The following is a 17025-nucleotide window of genomic DNA, read 5'->3' as shown; positions in this document are numbered from 1 at the left end:
GACCATGGCCACAGGGTCCAGACACTTCTCAGCTCTCTGCTGTCTCCTTACTCTTCCTTTCCAGACTCTGTTTCCCAAGCAGCTGAGAGGACATCTTTTTGTTTCTTCCATTCTGAAATTCACTGACCAACTGAGTACATCTATGCTCATAAACATTTGATTTAGCTATAAAATCTATTTTACATAAGAATGCCAATTAGAGTAGAAACTTTCCTGCTCCTCCCTGTCCCCACTATGTGTAAGATAAGTGTGGAGGTGGGAAAAAGAGCGTCGTCTTCTAAAGGGTGGGAGTTGAATGTCTCCTAGGTGCCCACTGCAGGCAGCATGGAAATAATAGGATGGGTAGTATAGGAGGCACATTTGAGATCTTTCAAATTGCTCCAGCTGACCATCTGTGGCATGGCTACCTGGTAAGGCAGAAAGTCCTCTGTGGGACTGTCCCAGGGCAATAGCTGTGCAAAGACCATCATGAGTGCAACAGATGCTGCTGAAGATGGTAATTTCAGGCAGCCCATGTTGGGCCAAACAGGAGGCCAGGGCTCAACTGGGCTAGACTAAGGGAACCTAAGATAGGTATGAAAGGGACTGTAGGCTCCAGTGACCCCAAGGCAGAACCAGAATTGGGAATCTCTTATCTCTCTCTGTTTTTACAATTCTGGCCAGACCTGTAGTGTGACATATAGAATTTAGGTGGTGTTACCACATTTTCCCCACATAATTTTCTAACAATACCTTGTTCCCTTGGCAGCTGGTTCAGATTTCACAGTCATAAGAGGGTTGGCCAGTTGGTCACACCTTGACTTTGACAGCTGTCAGTCAGAGGCCATAGGTTCAACATATATTGAAATGATTTCTTTCAGTTGGTCAGTCGGTTTTACCTATTTACCTGGGCTTATGGCAACCGCTGTGGAAATTCAGGAGACCTCTACCACGATCTGTGCACTTGCGGCGCACAGAATGCTCACCACGTGTACAATCTTCTTTCCTCTTCACGCTTGTTCTGTCAGACAGGCAGTATTTTGGTTCTCATTTTGCATATAAGGAAACAGGAACTCAGAGTGGTTAAATGACTTGGTAAGATAAGAAAAAGAGCTTGTTCTAAAGGCTATTGAAATGCCAGTGATTGATTTCTCTGAGTTACTTTTCAGAACCAGAGAGTGATGGCATAGGGCAAGCTTATTCAAACCCACGGCCCACGGGCTGCATGTGGCCCAGGATGGCTTTGAATGCGTAACTTTTCTTTTCTTTCTTTTTTTTTTTTTTTTTGCAACAGAGTCTCACTCTGTTGCCCAGGCTGGAGTGCAGTGGTGCGATCTTAGCTCACGGCAACCTCCACCTCCTAGGTTCAAGTGCTTCTCATGCCTCAGCCTCCTGAGTAGCTGGGATTATAGGCATGCACCATCAAACCTGGCTAATTTTTGTATTTTTAGTAGAGACTGGGTTTTACCACAGTGGCCAGGCTGGTCTTGAACTCCTGGCCTCAAATGGTCTGCCCACCTCGGCCTCCCAAAGTGCTGGGATTACAGGCGTGAGCCACCATGCCTGTAAACTTTCTTAAAACATTATGAGCTTTTTCTGTGATTTCTTTTTTTTTTTTTTTTTTTTTTTAGCTCATCAGCCGTCATTAGTGTTAGTGTATTTTGTGTGTGGCCCAAGACAATTCTTCTTCTTGCAGTGTGGCTCAAGGAAGCCAAAAGATTGGATACGCCTGGCAAACAGCATGCCACCACGCCCTCCAAAACGGCTCTGCATAGCCCCGCTTGCCAGCTGTTAGGGGCTTTTTTCATCTTCAAAAATTAAGCAAAGAGGTTCACTAAAGCATCAGTTCAGAGTGTGGGGCTTCTAGTCAGTGTATTTTAGGGAACTAATTTTAGGGAAAAACTATTTTTAGGTCCACGATGATTTTTAAAAACAAAAATCTAGACAACAGTGCATACGTGCACGTCTGGATATGAAAGCCCTTACCACACAGCAAGATGAGAGGGTGGCCTTGGCCGAAGCCTGCAGTTGTTGGGACATGCAAAACCATGAGCAGACTGGAGATCTAAGCCACATGTGCACCAGCGCAGTTGCTCAGACGCAGCCTGGGTGCACTGATCTGGAAGGGGGACTCACGGGCTCTGGGTCTCTGACTTGCTGGCACATGAAGGACCTTAATGACTTGAACCTCACTTTGAGTTTGAGATCCTTTGAACTTTTGTTAGAGTGAGACATGAAGAAATGGTCAGCCAATCAGAAGTTTAATATAAACTAAACTCTAGCGTAAATAAACTTTAAGAGACACATTTGATTTACATAATAAATAAACAAGCTACTTTTAGGAACTTTTGAGTACAAAAGTTGAAGATAGTTGCTAATTAAACCTAAATCTTGCCTGTACATTAAAAACATACCCAACAAAATTTCCAGATTAGAAAACTCCTCAAGAACCAAATTTCTGGGACAACTGGGGTGTTTTTCTCACTTAGCCCAAGTGAGTAAGTTTTACTCTAAGTAAGTATGCATACATCATTAAGTGTGAAGGTGGCATCACACTGGCAGGGAAAGTCAGATGGGTTATTAGCAGAGAATGAAATTTTACTGATCTTCATAAATTGTAAAATGACCAAAAACAAATAGAACTCAGTAGAAATGAATGGCAGGCCAAACAAACCAGACAGAAAAGGGGCTACAAACTAAAAGTGGTAAATTATAGCTTCTACACATAAATCCTTTTTACCCCATCCCTCTTCAAATTCTGGAACATAAATGGGGGAGCAAATATAGACCCTCTCTAAATCCACATACACCAGAGAAGTGCATTTGGTTGTTTTTTTGTTTGGTTTTATTTTGTTTTTTCTGATATAATAGTGATTTTTGCCTCCTTTTCTCCTCTTTGTAATGTCTTGGGTAGAAGAGGTTGTAAAAGAAAATAAAACTATATTATACTGATGATACTAGCTACCATTCAGTGATAGCTATTGACAGATGTTATTATCTGTTTCATAGAGCAAGGATTAAATGAGTTGTACATAGAACAATTAAAGCAGTGTTTTATATTTATAAGCATGTAGTGTTTAAGTATTAGATGTTATTATCTTCAATGTTGACAATAGTCTTAACAATGTACCAGCTATTCTACTAAGCACTCTATATGCCTTATCTCACTTGCTACTGTTATATTAATTTCATAGATAGTAATCTGAGGCAATGCTTGGAGAATGGGGCCTAGGAAGACCCACTGTTGTGACCCTGAAGGAAAGCCGTGCTCGGGATGCTAATGGGGATGGAGGAAAGGGCTGTATGATTGATTCCCATCTGAGGGTTGAGAAGTTTAGAAAGTTACCTAAGATTGCACAGGTGGTAATAACATTTACTGTGCACTTTCTATGTGCTGTACTTTGTACTAGACATTTTTACTGTATCACTGCATTTAGACCTCACAACAATACTGAAACTGAGGCCTAGGGAGGCCAGCTAACACCAAGATCACACAGCCAGTGAGTGATGGAGCTGAGATTCAGACCCAAGCAGTCTGGCTCCAAAAGTGCCTGTTCTATACTACTGTGCACTATGGAGGAGGGCTATACTCCTGGAGAAGGGCTGGTAGGATGCCACTTCAATCATATAGCCCTTTCCTCCATCCTCATTACTATCCCTAGCACTGCTTTCTTTCAGGGTCACAACACTAGGTCTTCCTAAGACCCCATTCACAAATCATGCACAGCTCATTGTACTTGAGCAGCATTTCCGAGAGGAAGTGCCCCTAGACCCTCCCGTTCACCCTCCAGCGCTGCTTGTGCCACCCTCACCTCACCACCCTGCCAAGCCCTTGCTTGCACACCTCTAGTGCGAGAAAATCACCCTCCCCAAGGAAACCCATTCTTTCTGTCTTGGGGAAACTGTCTAGTGGAAACACATTCCTCGTATTGACCCAAATGGTGCTATGTGCCTTTAACCTCTCTGTGCCTCAGTTTCTTCATCCGTGGAGCTTTCACGAAGATTAAATTAGACACAAAGTGCTTAAAACAATGCTTAATCTGTATTATGTTTGCTAAATATTAGCTGCTATTACTATTTTATTATTATTTCTCTCTGTGGCTTCCACCCCAAATGCTTTATAGTACAAATTCAGTCCTTCTTGAATTCACTCTTTTTCACCATTTTGTCAGCTGCAGCCTGCCCTCCAGGATACTATGGTGGCCTTTGTGATGACTTTGTAGACTCCCTGCCATTTTACTCCAGTCTGCTGTACATGCATCGTTAAGAACTGCCTTTCTGGGATATTGCTTTTGTACATCATTTCCCTCTTCAGAAGCCAAACTGGTTCTTGTTTGCTTTCATACTTTGGATGGATTATTAGGTTCTCTACTAATTTCTTGCTGATCCGCCCATGCTCTTCTCTCTGGGCATGAAAACTTCCTGTCTTCCATGGACTTTCGTCTTCTTATTTGCAGGTCAGCTCACATACTTATTTTGTTTAAGCATTATGTAGTTAAAAGTCTCAAAGTCTATATACCAAAATGTTAACAGCAACGAATAAACTAACAGGTCATTTTTATTTTCCTTTTCATGTTTTTCTGTATTTTCCAACATATATACAACACACATATAAATTGCGTTGTTATGAAAAATACTGCGTTTCATAAAAGTACAATCATAGACTGTGTGATACAATACTTTCCAAGGTCAAGAGGATGCCCTGTGCAGTCAAGAGAGTAGGATTGCCTTTCATGAAGATCAGAAGTATCTTCAAGCCTCCCTCAGTCCCTTCCCTGTTTGGTGAACCCATTGCCAATCACTAATTAGTATATTTCAAACTATATATATTAGCCATAGACCCTTTCTTCAAACAAAAATGTAGGCCAGGTGTGGTGGCTCACACTTGTAATATCTCAGCACTTTGGGAAGCCAAGGTGGGAGGATGACTTGAGGCCAGGAGTTTCAGACCAGCCTGGTAACCTAGGGAGACAATTACAAAAATCACAGTGGCCTCTTTAAAAAAAAAAAAAAAAAAAAAAATTTAATTAGCTAGGTATGGTAGCACATGCCTGTGGTCCTAACCACTCAGGAGGCTGAGGTAGGAGGATCGCTTGAGCCTAGAAGTTCAAGGCTGCGGTAGGCTGTGCTCTCACCACTGTATTTTAGCCTGGGTGATAGAGGAAGACCTTATCTCAAAAAATAAAAATAAAAAAAAATTTTTTTTAATGTAGAGAAGTACAACAGATTTAGCAGATACTATAGATTCTTCCTTAAGGGGTTGAACTACTCTGTTGAAATGGAGATGGCGAACCTGGACCCCTAGCCACTAACTCACCATCCTATTTCAAGACAACTTCCGAGTTACTTCCAGAACCTACTTTCAGTCTGGAGAACGCAGTTCTGCACTAAAACCACCAGTCCACCTCATTCTGGTAACAACTCCCAGTTTCTAGGGGTTGCTCAGATAAGGAGTGCTGTAAGTTTACTACATATTATGTAACATATTTCATCCATCCTAAAATTTTCTGCTGATCTCCTTTTTCCCATCCAAAATCAATACACACGGCTAATCCATCTTATATCTGAATACTCCTGTCTGGCCAGAAAGCTTTATTATCTCAGAGGTGGCTTTCGGCTCAGAAGGAAACGAGAAAAATTTGTTTGTTTATACTTCTCTCTTAACTCCCTAGTTTCTGCCCATTCATCAAGCTAATAGATAGAATATTTGGCTCTTCTGATTCGCCATCTGAAAGCCTCTGCCCTCTTGGCTTCTGCGACGTCCTGTTTAACTGGTTCACTTCCTCATATTATTTTCTTCTCTGCTCCATTTGCTGTTTTCCTTTGGCCCTCAGTGCTCTGTTTCTGGGCGTCTGCTTTCTTGCCTCCCTCCCTAGACAGCGAATCCACTTCCAGGGTTAAGTGATCACTGCATTGCGGGTGGTGCTTAGTGTGTGCCTCAGTCTTTCAGACAGAGGCCAGTCCTATAGCTCCAATATGTCGTGGAGACGTCTACCTTGAGCTCAAGTTAATTCCTAAAGTCGGTGTGTCTCATTCCAGAATCCTATACTCCCCACTATTTCCCATCTCAACATCTCTATTCTGCCAATATCAACACTATTCTCGCAATCACCAAATTCAAAACCTTGGGTTTTATTTATCTTTTATATTCTTTTGCCACCAAATGTCTTGGATTTCACCTTGGGAACTTCTCTTAGATGTCTCTGCTCATCACTTCATGTCGTAGAATTCCAGAACACAATGCTTTATTACCACATACAGTTGTTAATCAACAAATATTTCTTAAATCAGAATCTAGTCCAACTCTGTCAAATAAATTTTAAAAGTTTGTTAACATTCTAAGAAACCTCTGCCTCCTGTCTCTGGCCCTGACAGTTTATCCAATACACTGTCAAGTTAATAATGAAAACACCCAGTGTAGCCAAAGCAATCTTCGGAAAAAATGAAATGGGAGGACTCAGGCTTGCTAATTTCTAAGGTTACTAGTAAGCTTGACAAGCCCAGGTAGTGTGGTACTGGCATAAGAATAGACACAGATCAGCTGGGTGTGGTGGCTTACACCTGTAATCCCAGCACTTTGGGAGGCTGGATTGCTTGAGGCCAGGAGTTTGAGACCAGCCTGGCCAACATAGTGAGGCCCTGTATAAATAGATAGATAGATAGATAGATAGATAGATAGATAGATAGATAGATAGATAGATAGATTTTTTAAAAACTATAGATCAATGGAATGGAATTGGGAGTCCAGAAATAAACCCTCATGCTTATGGTCAATTGGGTTTTGACAAGGATACCAAGACAATTAAAGAGAAAAAGAATACTCTCTCAAACAAATGGTTCTGAGACAACTGAGGTATCTACATACAAAAGGATGAAATTGGGTGGGTATGGTGGCTCATGCCTGTAATCCCAGCACTTTGGAAGGCTGGAGTGAGGGTATTGCTTGAGGCCAGAAGAAAAGCCTGGGGAACATTGCAAGACCTTCATCTCTATAAAAAATTAGCTGGGCATAATGGCATGTGCCTGTAGCCCCAGCTATTCTGGTGGCTGAGGTGAGAGGATCGCTTGAACCTAGGAGTTTAAGGCTGCAGTGAGCTAAAGCTAAGATTACACAGCCTAGGTGACAGAGTGAGATCCTGTCTCTAAAAAAAATAAAATTGAGAATGTGATACAGAACACATTTCAGTCATTTTTTAATGCTCCGCAGTTACTCAAAAGGTTAAACATAGACTTGCCATATAACTCAGCAATTCTACTTCTAGTTATATACCCAAGAGAAGTGAAGGCATACATCCACACTGAAATTGTACATGAATGTTCATGGCAGCATTACTCATAGTAGCCAAAAAGTATAAACTAAGAAGTGTCCATTAATTGATGAATAAAGAAAATGTGGTATATTTTTGGCAATATACAGGAATGAAAGGAATATTATTATTTAAAAAGAATGAAGTACTGATACGTGCTACAAAATGGATGAACCTTGAGAACATTATGCCAAGTGATAGAAGCCAGATACAAAAGGCCACATATTGTCTGATCCTATTTATATAAAATGTCCAGAATAGGTAAATCCAAAACACAAAATGGGTTAAGGGTTGGCTAGGGCTTCAGGGTGTGGGATTAAATGGGGATTAACTGCTAATGGTGCAGGGTTTCTTTCTGGGGTGATAAAAATGTTCTAAAATATGTTACAGTGATGGTTATACAACTTTGTGAATATATCATACTCAAAACCATGGAATTTTACACTAAAAATGGATGAATTTGATCATGCGTGAACTATATGATACACTCTTTTAAAAATATATTTAAATTACTCTTATGTCTCCGTATTGATTAGAAGGAAAAGTTGCCAGCTCTCTGACCCTTGTTCTGTGGCCACATCTCCCTCTGACCATAATCAAGAAGTACTCCCTGCATTTATGAATTCATGTCATCAGATCGGGCCCACCCAGATAAATCTGAGATAATCCCCACATCTTACAGGTCTTACCTATAATCATATCTGCAGAGTCCCTTTTGGCATGGAAGGTAACGTATTCATAGGTTCTGGGAGATTAGGATGTTGACATTGTGGGGAACCGTTATCCTGCGTATCACACCCTGTTTAATACCTCTTTCTATTGCATAGGAGTCTCATACATGTTGACAGATGGATGGAAAAAATATATTATGCAAGTACTAACAGCAGCCACAATGGCAGCTAAAACTGGGTTATCTATACATCAGACAAAGTAGATTTGAAGGAGGAAAGCCTTATTAGAATTAAAGAGGGAGTTTTCAAAATAATTATCAGTCATAGGAGAGATTTTTAACATACCTCTCTCAGTAAATGATAAAACAAGCAGACAAACAAAAATGACCATAAAGATCTAAAAGATTTGAAAACCATAGTTAACAAACTTGACCTGAGTGATATACAGAGCATTGAGACCAACAATTTCAGACTACATATTTTTTACATTGGTGCTTGGATAATTCATAGTATTAAATGTATGTATTGGAAATGAAAATGTTGAGTATCTGTTCTTCAAAAGGTTATAAAAAGAATAACAAATTAAGCCCAAAGAAACTAAAGGGAGGGAAATAATAAAGATAAAAGAAGTTAATGAAATAGAAAACAAACATACTACAGGTAGGATCTACAAGGCCAAAAGTTTGTTGTTTGAAAGGACTAATAAAATCGGGCTGGGTGCGGTGACTCAACGCCTGTAATCCCAGCACTTTGGGAGGCCAAGGCGGGCAGATATGAGGTCAGGAGTTCCAGACCAGCCTGGCCAACATGGTGAAACCCTATCTCTACTAAAAATACAAAAAATTAGCTGGGCATGGTGGCACACGCCTGTAATCCCAGCTACTCGGGAGGCTGAGGCAGGAGAATTGCTTGAACTCGGGAGGCAGAGATTGCAGTGAGCCAAGATCGCGCCACTGCACTCCAGCCTGGGCAACAGAGCAAGACTCCATCTAAAAAAAAACAAAAAACAAAACACTAATAACTAATAAAATCAATTAAACACTAGGAAAATATATCTTGGAAAAAAATGAGAAGCATGAGTTGCCAATATCAGGAATAAATAGGCAATATTACTACAGATGCTCCAAAACTTCGCATGTATTACGCAAATTCCTAATAAAATACAAGTTATCAAAACTGACACAGGGAGAAACAGAAGATCTGAATGGTCCTATACCTGCTCAGGAAATTAAATCAATGATTTCAAACCTTCCCACAAAGAAAACTCTAGGCCTAGATGGCTTTACCAACAAACACTTTTTTATGGATGAACAGTATTCCATTGTGTCTATATACCACATTTTCTTTATCCATTCATCTATTGATGGACGCTTAGGTTGATTCCATATCTTGACTATTGTAAATAGTACTGCAATAAACATGGGGTGCAGGTATCCCTTTGGCATACTGATTTCCTTTCCTTTGGATAAATACCTAGTGATGGGATTACTGCACTGTATGGTAGTTCTATTTTTAATTTGTTGAGGAACCTCCATACTGTCTTCTGTAATACCTTTACTAATTTACACTCCCACCAACAGCACACACATACATTTTAAAAGCATAAAATGGTACTATTTATTATCCCTTGGCACATATGTATTCTGCATTTTAAAATGGCTGAAAGATGGACTGAAGTCACAATAGTAGCAGCTTCTAGAGGAGTACATGAAAGGACAGGGTTTGAGGATAGGAACAAAGGAGACTTCCACTTCATTTTTATTGTCCAGTTTCTTTTATTTTTTTTTTAAAAAAAGCAAACATGGCAAAATGTTAACATCTGTTCATTTTGGGTGATGGCTCATAGGGTGTTAGTCATGTTATTCTTTGTAATTTTCCCTTTGTTTAATTTCTCAAAATGAAAACAATAAAGTCAAGATAATAGTATCTTTCATAGTTTAGTCTTAGGCTTATTTATTGTTTAGGTATTTTATGTTCCTGTTTGTTTTAAGAAAAAAAATGTGTATAAATATACATATAGATGAGATAGTTAAATTTCCTTTTTTTGTTTATGTTCACAAAACATGCTTGTTTTATTTAACATTCTTTGGTATCAAAATGTGGCCTTCATACAAACTTGTGAGGAGTAAACCATGAGGATTCACGGTTTTACCGCAGTCTGTATGTTAGCAACCACTTCCTGTGATAGTCATCATCATGCACCTCAAGTACTAGAAGCATCTGTTTGTATTGGAGCCAAAATATCCACAAGCAGAGAAATAAGAAGTCAAAAATATTTTCCTCTTTGGTGCTAAAGATTTGCTGCTGTGTGATTGTTGAGACTGAAGCTCTGAAAGCACCAGTGTTTGCTGGATCTGTCTCCAGCTTGTCTCTACAAGGTCATTTCCAAACGACTGGCAAAAGAATGGCGTGTCCCACCTTTTCCACCGCCAACACACCCGCATGAAAACCCCAGGAGCACAGAAGCCCTGCTTGGGTGAGGATGAGGGCTCTCTCAAAGTCTATTATCAAAGGAAGGCAGACAGATGGGTTAACCACTCCAATGGAGTCTATACATTTACAGACATTTCACATATTATGACAGTTAATTATTAGGCTGGTGGTTCAGCAACCTTTCGAAGTGATCCCAAGATGATTGCCATGACCATATTTGCAAAGCTAACAGATAAATGTGGGCTTAAAACAGACTATATGTTATTCACTCCTACCATATGCATAGGTAGGAGTGAGGTGAGGGCCCTCGTGGACCCACCAGGGTCTTCCGCAAGAGTAGAACTCTCTCCTTGTTCACTCCTTTCATAATCAGGCAAAGGAGGAAGTTATTCAAAAGGAGGAACTGAGCATGCTCAACCCAGACCCTTTTTGCTGGGTCCAATTTCCAGCCAGCCTGTCACCTGGATATATGTAAGTGCTCTCGTCTGCTCTCAGTTGTGTGCTCTAAGGGAGGCCAATGGGTGTTCAGCAAGATCAACGATGAGGGTTAAGTCTTTCTAAGTCAAGGGTCAATTACAAACAGGATCACTCTGCCACAGATCTGAAGCCATATTCTCTCCAATCGATTTTGTCAGTAACAAAAGCAATGTTTTTTGTTCCATCTGTTTATCCTCTACCTCTTAATTCGTTTCAAACTTAAGAGGGGGTAGAGATTAGTAATTGCTCCCCACAAAAGCAAAAAACCAACCTGATGATAAATTAATATAAGATCTCAAACATGATAAATTAATATAATCCATGATACCAGCCAAAAATTTGTTTACCACATTTATTCTTACCCCCATAGTTATCCTATCTGAATAGTTAACTGAGCACTGCTCACTTTTAGATTTCATAAGAGTTGTTAAAAAATAAATCTTTGTACTCTATCATGGCATGCATGAACTCTCATAGCTTGAAATGACTGCATTAAAATGCACATTTTATAATTTCTTATACTATTTATGTAAGTATAAGCACACACAGAAAATGTATTTAAATTTTTAACAGCCAAAAACAAAAACCAAAAAAAAAGTCACCCTGCTGTAACAGAACACTGTTCTGCATATGGCTAGCTGTACATTGGCAGAACATAGCGATTTTAAGGATGAATTAGTGTTGTAATCTCTTTGGGATTTTCTTTATATTTGCGGTGGTTTATGACTGACATTTCGTGTAACTATAGCTTTCTGTTTGGGTTTAATAAAAGATTCATTTCTGTGGCAAGATACACATTTGCACTCCAGTGTTGAATAAAAGCTACTGTTCTGCAAGAGTATAAAATGCTGATTTATAACGACACGTTCCAATAACGGCGATCTAAGTCTTTCAAACTATTTCTTCCCAGGTCCTGGGAACAGCATGGCTCCAGCAAAGGATGACTCTTCTCTTCCAGAATATTCAGCCTTTAACACATCTGTCCATGCTGCAATTAGACATGGAAATTGGAAACTCCTCACGGGCTACCCAGGTAGAGTGCTTAGCTTAGCAAACTTCGCTTCCCGGGGTAGACAACGCAGGGCCGTGTCCTCAGGGCAGTATCTCCAGTCTGTCTGCACTCCTGGGATTTTATTCCCACTGCCATTTCTCTGGAAAGAGAGGACATTATCACTCTTGTTCTAACCATTTCCCACCTCTTCCTCTGTGGCTCCTCCTCGAGGCTCCTAAGCCCTACCACTCACCTCACTTTGCTCAGATTCCTGAAATCTTAACTTGTCTTTCTAATCTTTCATGATCCCTCCTGATAAATGTCCTAGAAAGACAACTATTTATTCAAGGTTTTCTTTTCCCACTTTTAAGACTCTGCCTGTTCCCAGTTACAGTTTCCATTGTTGTCATGGTGCAAGTATGCTTTCCCAATGGATCATCAAGGAGAAGCTTACCAAAGTAACAACTGCCTCTTGCAAAACATATCTCTGGGGCTGCTGAATGAGGAAATTATAAGAAGGGATGGTTTAACCTACTCATCCTAACAAACAAAAAAAAAAGAGAGAGAGAATTAACTGTAGCAGGGGTGAAAGGAATAAATGTCACTCTTATGCTTCATGGAAAATACAGATTTGAAATATGTGTGGCTATCAAGCACAACACATTTAGCTAGCAAAGAGAGTCTCTGAGAGCTACACCCTCAACCAGTGGTATAGCTGGGGAAGGAGGTTGCTCCCTTGATTATATTCTCTAAGAGTAACATCTTTTCAATACTTTTAAAATATGTGGGATGATGGTTAAGCCTGTGATGTAATTAATCAATGTTTCCAATGAGAATATTCTTGGCATTTGCAATAAGACAAGTCTTTTTTGACTGGGGTTGTCCCATGTATTACAAGACATTAACATCACTAGCTCATGCCCACTAAATGCCAGCAGCACCCCATGCCCCAGTCCTTGTGACAAGGACATACACACATGCACACACATTTCTGGGTGTCCTTGCTTGTGAAGCAGTGAGACATGTCTAGTTAAAGCACCAGAAGTCAAGTCTGAGAAGCATCTAGAGACAGCATGTAGGGCCACATCTTTTTGTGTGTCCACACCCACGACCCAGTGCAGCCTTGGCCTCAGACTCCTTCCCTGAGATTAGAACCTGCCTCTGTGCTTCTCCCTCAGTAAACTGTTTTGTTTTCTTTGCTAGGCTGTGGTTACTGGTTCCCTCCACCATCTCAATACAATGTTTCTGAGATACCCTCATCAGACCCACCAACCAAGACCCTCTGGCTCTTTGATATTGATCGGGACCCTGAAGAAAGACATGACCTGTCCAGAGAATATCCTCACATCGTCACAAAGCTCCTGTCCCGCCTACAGTTCTACCATAAACACTCAGTGCCCGTGTACTTCCCTGCACAGGACCCCCGCTGTGACCCCAAGGCCACTGGGGTGTGGGGCCCTTGGATGTAGGATTTCAGGGAGGCTCGAAAACCTTTCAATTGGAAGTTGGACCTCAGACCTTTCCTCATGACTCTTGTCTCATTTGTTATCCCAACCTGAGTTCACTTGGCCCTTCTCTTGCTCTTAAACCACACCGAGGTGTCTAATTTCAACCCCTAATGCATTTAAGAAGCTGATAAAATCTGCAACACTCCTGCTGTTGGCTGGAGCATGTGTCTAGAGGTGGGGGTGGCTGGGTTCATCCTGCTTTCCTAAGCTGTGGGACAGCTGGGAACTTAACTTGAAATAGGAAGTTCTCACTGAGTCCTGGAGGCTGGAACAGCTGGCTCTTTTAGCCTCACAAGTCAGACGTTCGATTCCTGTCTGCCAATAGCCAGTTTTATTGGAGTGAATCACATTTCTTACACAAATGAAGGCAGCAGACCGTTATTAATGGTTCTGTTGGCCAAGGCTTCTCCCTGTCGGTGAAGGATCATGTTCAGGCACTCCATGTGAACCACCCCTCTTGGTTCGCCCCTTACTCAGCTTCTCTCATCACAGAGCATAAAGCCCATCTTGTTGTTCAGGTCAACAGCAAAATGCCTCCACCTTGATTGTGGCTTTTACAATAAAGAAATGTGTTTTTATCCTAACTTATTTTCCCCAGCCATTGCTCACTCTGTCTAGACTTCCTGCCACTTCCAGTTCTTCTGTGGCTTTTCCTGCCCTTCCTTTTGACCTCACTGTCCTATCCCTGGGAAGGCCACTTTGCTTCACTACCTAAGCACCCCTGATTTCTGGAATGCTCCTGAGCCCTGCCTTACTTTTGCTGCTAGGGCTGAAGCTAGAGGCCTCCCTGTAACAGGCAGTGGAGTTGCTCTGTGAGGATGTTCATGGTAGACACTAAGAGGGCTGGGTGGTAGATGCTTGGCTCATGGCATCTGTTCAGTGAGGCTTTTCCTATGTTGCATGGAGTTAGTCATCGTGATTGTGGCTTTATCTCATAATGTATTAAGACTTGCACTGCTATTTACTAGCAGTGAGAAGAAACCTCAGGAAACAATATGAAAAAGCAAGTGGCCAATGTCTGGGATACTGGGCCTTGGTAAAGCAGAGGAGGGCACACCCACAGTCCTCTTTTTCTCTGTTTTACTGCTTGTATTGAGGTTCTGGGGTCTGGGAAAGAGGATGCACAGTTTGACCTGCAGCTCTTTCTCAATCCCACTAATGTCTTACTAATGTGGAACAGCCCATAGTAGCTCAAGAGTGTCAAACCCAGATAAATATGTGCAAAAATGATATTCTTTTCTGCATTCGCCCCACCATTTTGTTCACCAATGCTTGGAACACTGCCTGAAGGCACTCAATACATTTTTTAAGTTTTATTTTATTTTTAATTTTTTGTATCTTTTTGAGACAGGATCTCACTCTGTCACCCAGGTTGGAGTACAGTGGTACAGTCACAACTCCCTGAAGCCTCGAACTCCTGGGCTCAAGTGATTCTCCCACCTCAGGCACCCAAATAGCTGGGACTACAGGCATATACCACCACACCCAGCTAATTTTATTTTTCGAAAAGACAAGGTTCCCTATGTTGCCCAGCTGGTCTTAAACTCCTGGGCTCCAGCAATTCTCCCATCTTGGCCTCCCAAAGTACTGGGATTACAGGCATGAGCCACCATGCCTGGCCTCGTTTTTTAAAACAAATGAATAAATGGACAAATGAGTAAATGAGAAAGTCTCACACCATGAAAGATGCTAGTCCAATGAGCTGAATATGGAAGTAATATAAATGTCTTCCAACTGTTGATTTTCGGTTCTCAAACTGCCCCTCCTGGGGTAGGAGCATAATCTACATCACTGGGCAGTCACAGGACACTCTACAGCAAGGTTGTAGCGTCCTCCCCAGTGTGGGGAGAAAAGGAACTGTGCCTACCAGGGGTACTCTCTTGTCAGCAATTTCCATTTCTATTCTTTATGGGACACTAGCAACTAAAAGCAACAAATAATCTGATATAGGTCCCTGTATAGTCATCCTTCAATTCAGTAGCAATATTTTCTGGTCACTACTAACCTGTATTGTATTAAAATGAGACTATTGGAAGTAAATGGTGCTAGAACTAATAACATCTCTTACCAACCTTTACCCAACTCCTGGGTTGGCAAACAGCTGGCCAAATTGCCATCACCTCCCACTTGGAAGCGTATGGCTGATAGCATGAAATAACTGAGCCCAGATGTTCCTTTTGCATCCTCCAAATCCCAAGGCTGGGTGTAGGTAGCTGTTGGAGGCCATTGCTACAGGGCACCTATCTGTTATTGCTGCCATCCTCCCAGCAGCTATCTCCAGTTCTAGTTCCTTGGTTGCCGGACACAATGGGGGATATTCTGCACCCAGTAGAGTTCAAAAGAGTTTTGAAGACTAATTTTTTGTAAAACAAGTACTTGATATTTTGGTTTATCCATAGTAGAATGTATCTCATTAGATTCTCTGATTCTATGTAAGAATGTGAAAAGATTGATATATTGTTGTTAGAAATATTGTTATTTCTTTCCAATTTTGTTTTTGTTTTTGTTTTTGTTTTTGAGATGGGGTCTTGCTGTGTCATCCAGGCTGGAGTGCAGTGATGCAATCTCCACTCACTGTAGCCTCTAACTCCCAGGTTCAAGCTATTCTCCTTCCTCAGCCTCCCCAGTAGCTGGATTACAGGCATACACCACCACGCCTGGCTATGTTTTGTGTTTTTAGTAGAGATGAGGTTTCACCGTGTTGGCCAGGCTGGTCTCAAACTCCTGACCTCAAGTGATCCACCCACTTCGGCTTCCTAAAGCACTGGGATTACAGGTGTGAGCCACCGTGCCCGGCACATTTTTTTACCTCTACGGAAGGTTTTGCTTATTTAATTGTGAGCTCATTTTTCTTTGTTACTACGTGATTGTTCCAGATTTGGGAGACAAAATAAAATTAATCTTTTCAAGTATGTCAGCCATTGTATGGGGCTTCCATTTGGGGTGATGAGAAAGTTCTGGAACTAGATAGTGGTCATGGTTATACAACAGCATAAATGCAATTACTGCCACTGAATTGTATATTTTAAAGTGGTTAAAATGGTAAGTTTTATGTTTTATTACAGTTTTTAAAATGTGTCAACCAACTTTATGGTACATAAATTATATCTCAGTAAAGCTGTTAAATAAATAAATATAGTAAAAATTTTAGAACTAAAAAAAGTGTCAGTCATTGCCCTACGAATATAAACTATAAAATAAGGTATTAGAGGGAGGTCAAAGAAGGGTAGGAGTGAAAACAAAGTGACACTGAGAGAGAGTATTAGCTCTCTATTGCTGCGTAACAAATTACCCCAAAACTTAGCAGCTTAAAACAATAAACGTTTATTACTTCACACATTCTACGAGGTAAGGACACTGGGAGTGGTTTAGCCCAGTGGTTCTGGCTCAGGGTCTTTCACGAGATTGTAGTCAAGCAGGCATGTGGTCATCCCAAGACTTGAGTGGGGCTGCAGGCTCCACTTTTAAGCTGACTCATTCACAAGGCTCTTGGCTGGAGGCCTCAGCTCCTTGCCACATGGGCATCTCCACAGGCTGCTTGGATGTCCTCACATATGGCAGTTAGCTTCCTCCAGGGCAAGTAAGCAGGGAGCCACAGGGCCTTTCATGACCTAGTCTCTAGAGGTGTACACTGTCACTTCTACCATTTTTCTGTTTGT

General features: G+C 41.2%; 1 protein-coding gene across 2 annotated transcripts in view; it reads left to right on the top strand.

The window, feature by feature from the left end:
* ARSB (arylsulfatase B) overlaps positions 1-16330 on the top strand; it is a 194062-nt gene extending 177732 nt beyond the window's left edge. The window contains exons 7-8 of one of the 2 annotated variants that reach the window (XM_017959684.3): positions 11778-11900; positions 13062-16330. In XM_017959684.3, coding sequence (XP_017815173.2) covers positions 11778-11900; positions 13062-13327 — 389 coding nt within the window. In that variant the 3' untranslated portion in view covers positions 13328-16330. Of the gene's footprint in view, positions 1-7822; positions 8551-11777; positions 11901-13061 lie in introns of those variants that run through there. The other variant, XM_021939496.2, reaches the window with a different exon arrangement.
* Positions 16331-17025: the final 695 nt, after the last annotated feature.

This window comes from Papio anubis, chromosome 5, assembly GCF_008728515.1.
Source record: "Papio anubis isolate 15944 chromosome 5, Panubis1.0, whole genome shotgun sequence".
Classification (NCBI taxonomy): domain Eukaryota; kingdom Metazoa; phylum Chordata; class Mammalia; order Primates; family Cercopithecidae; genus Papio; species Papio anubis.
The sequence above is the reverse complement of the archived record's forward strand: the minus strand, read 5'-3'. Positions and strand labels throughout refer to the sequence as shown.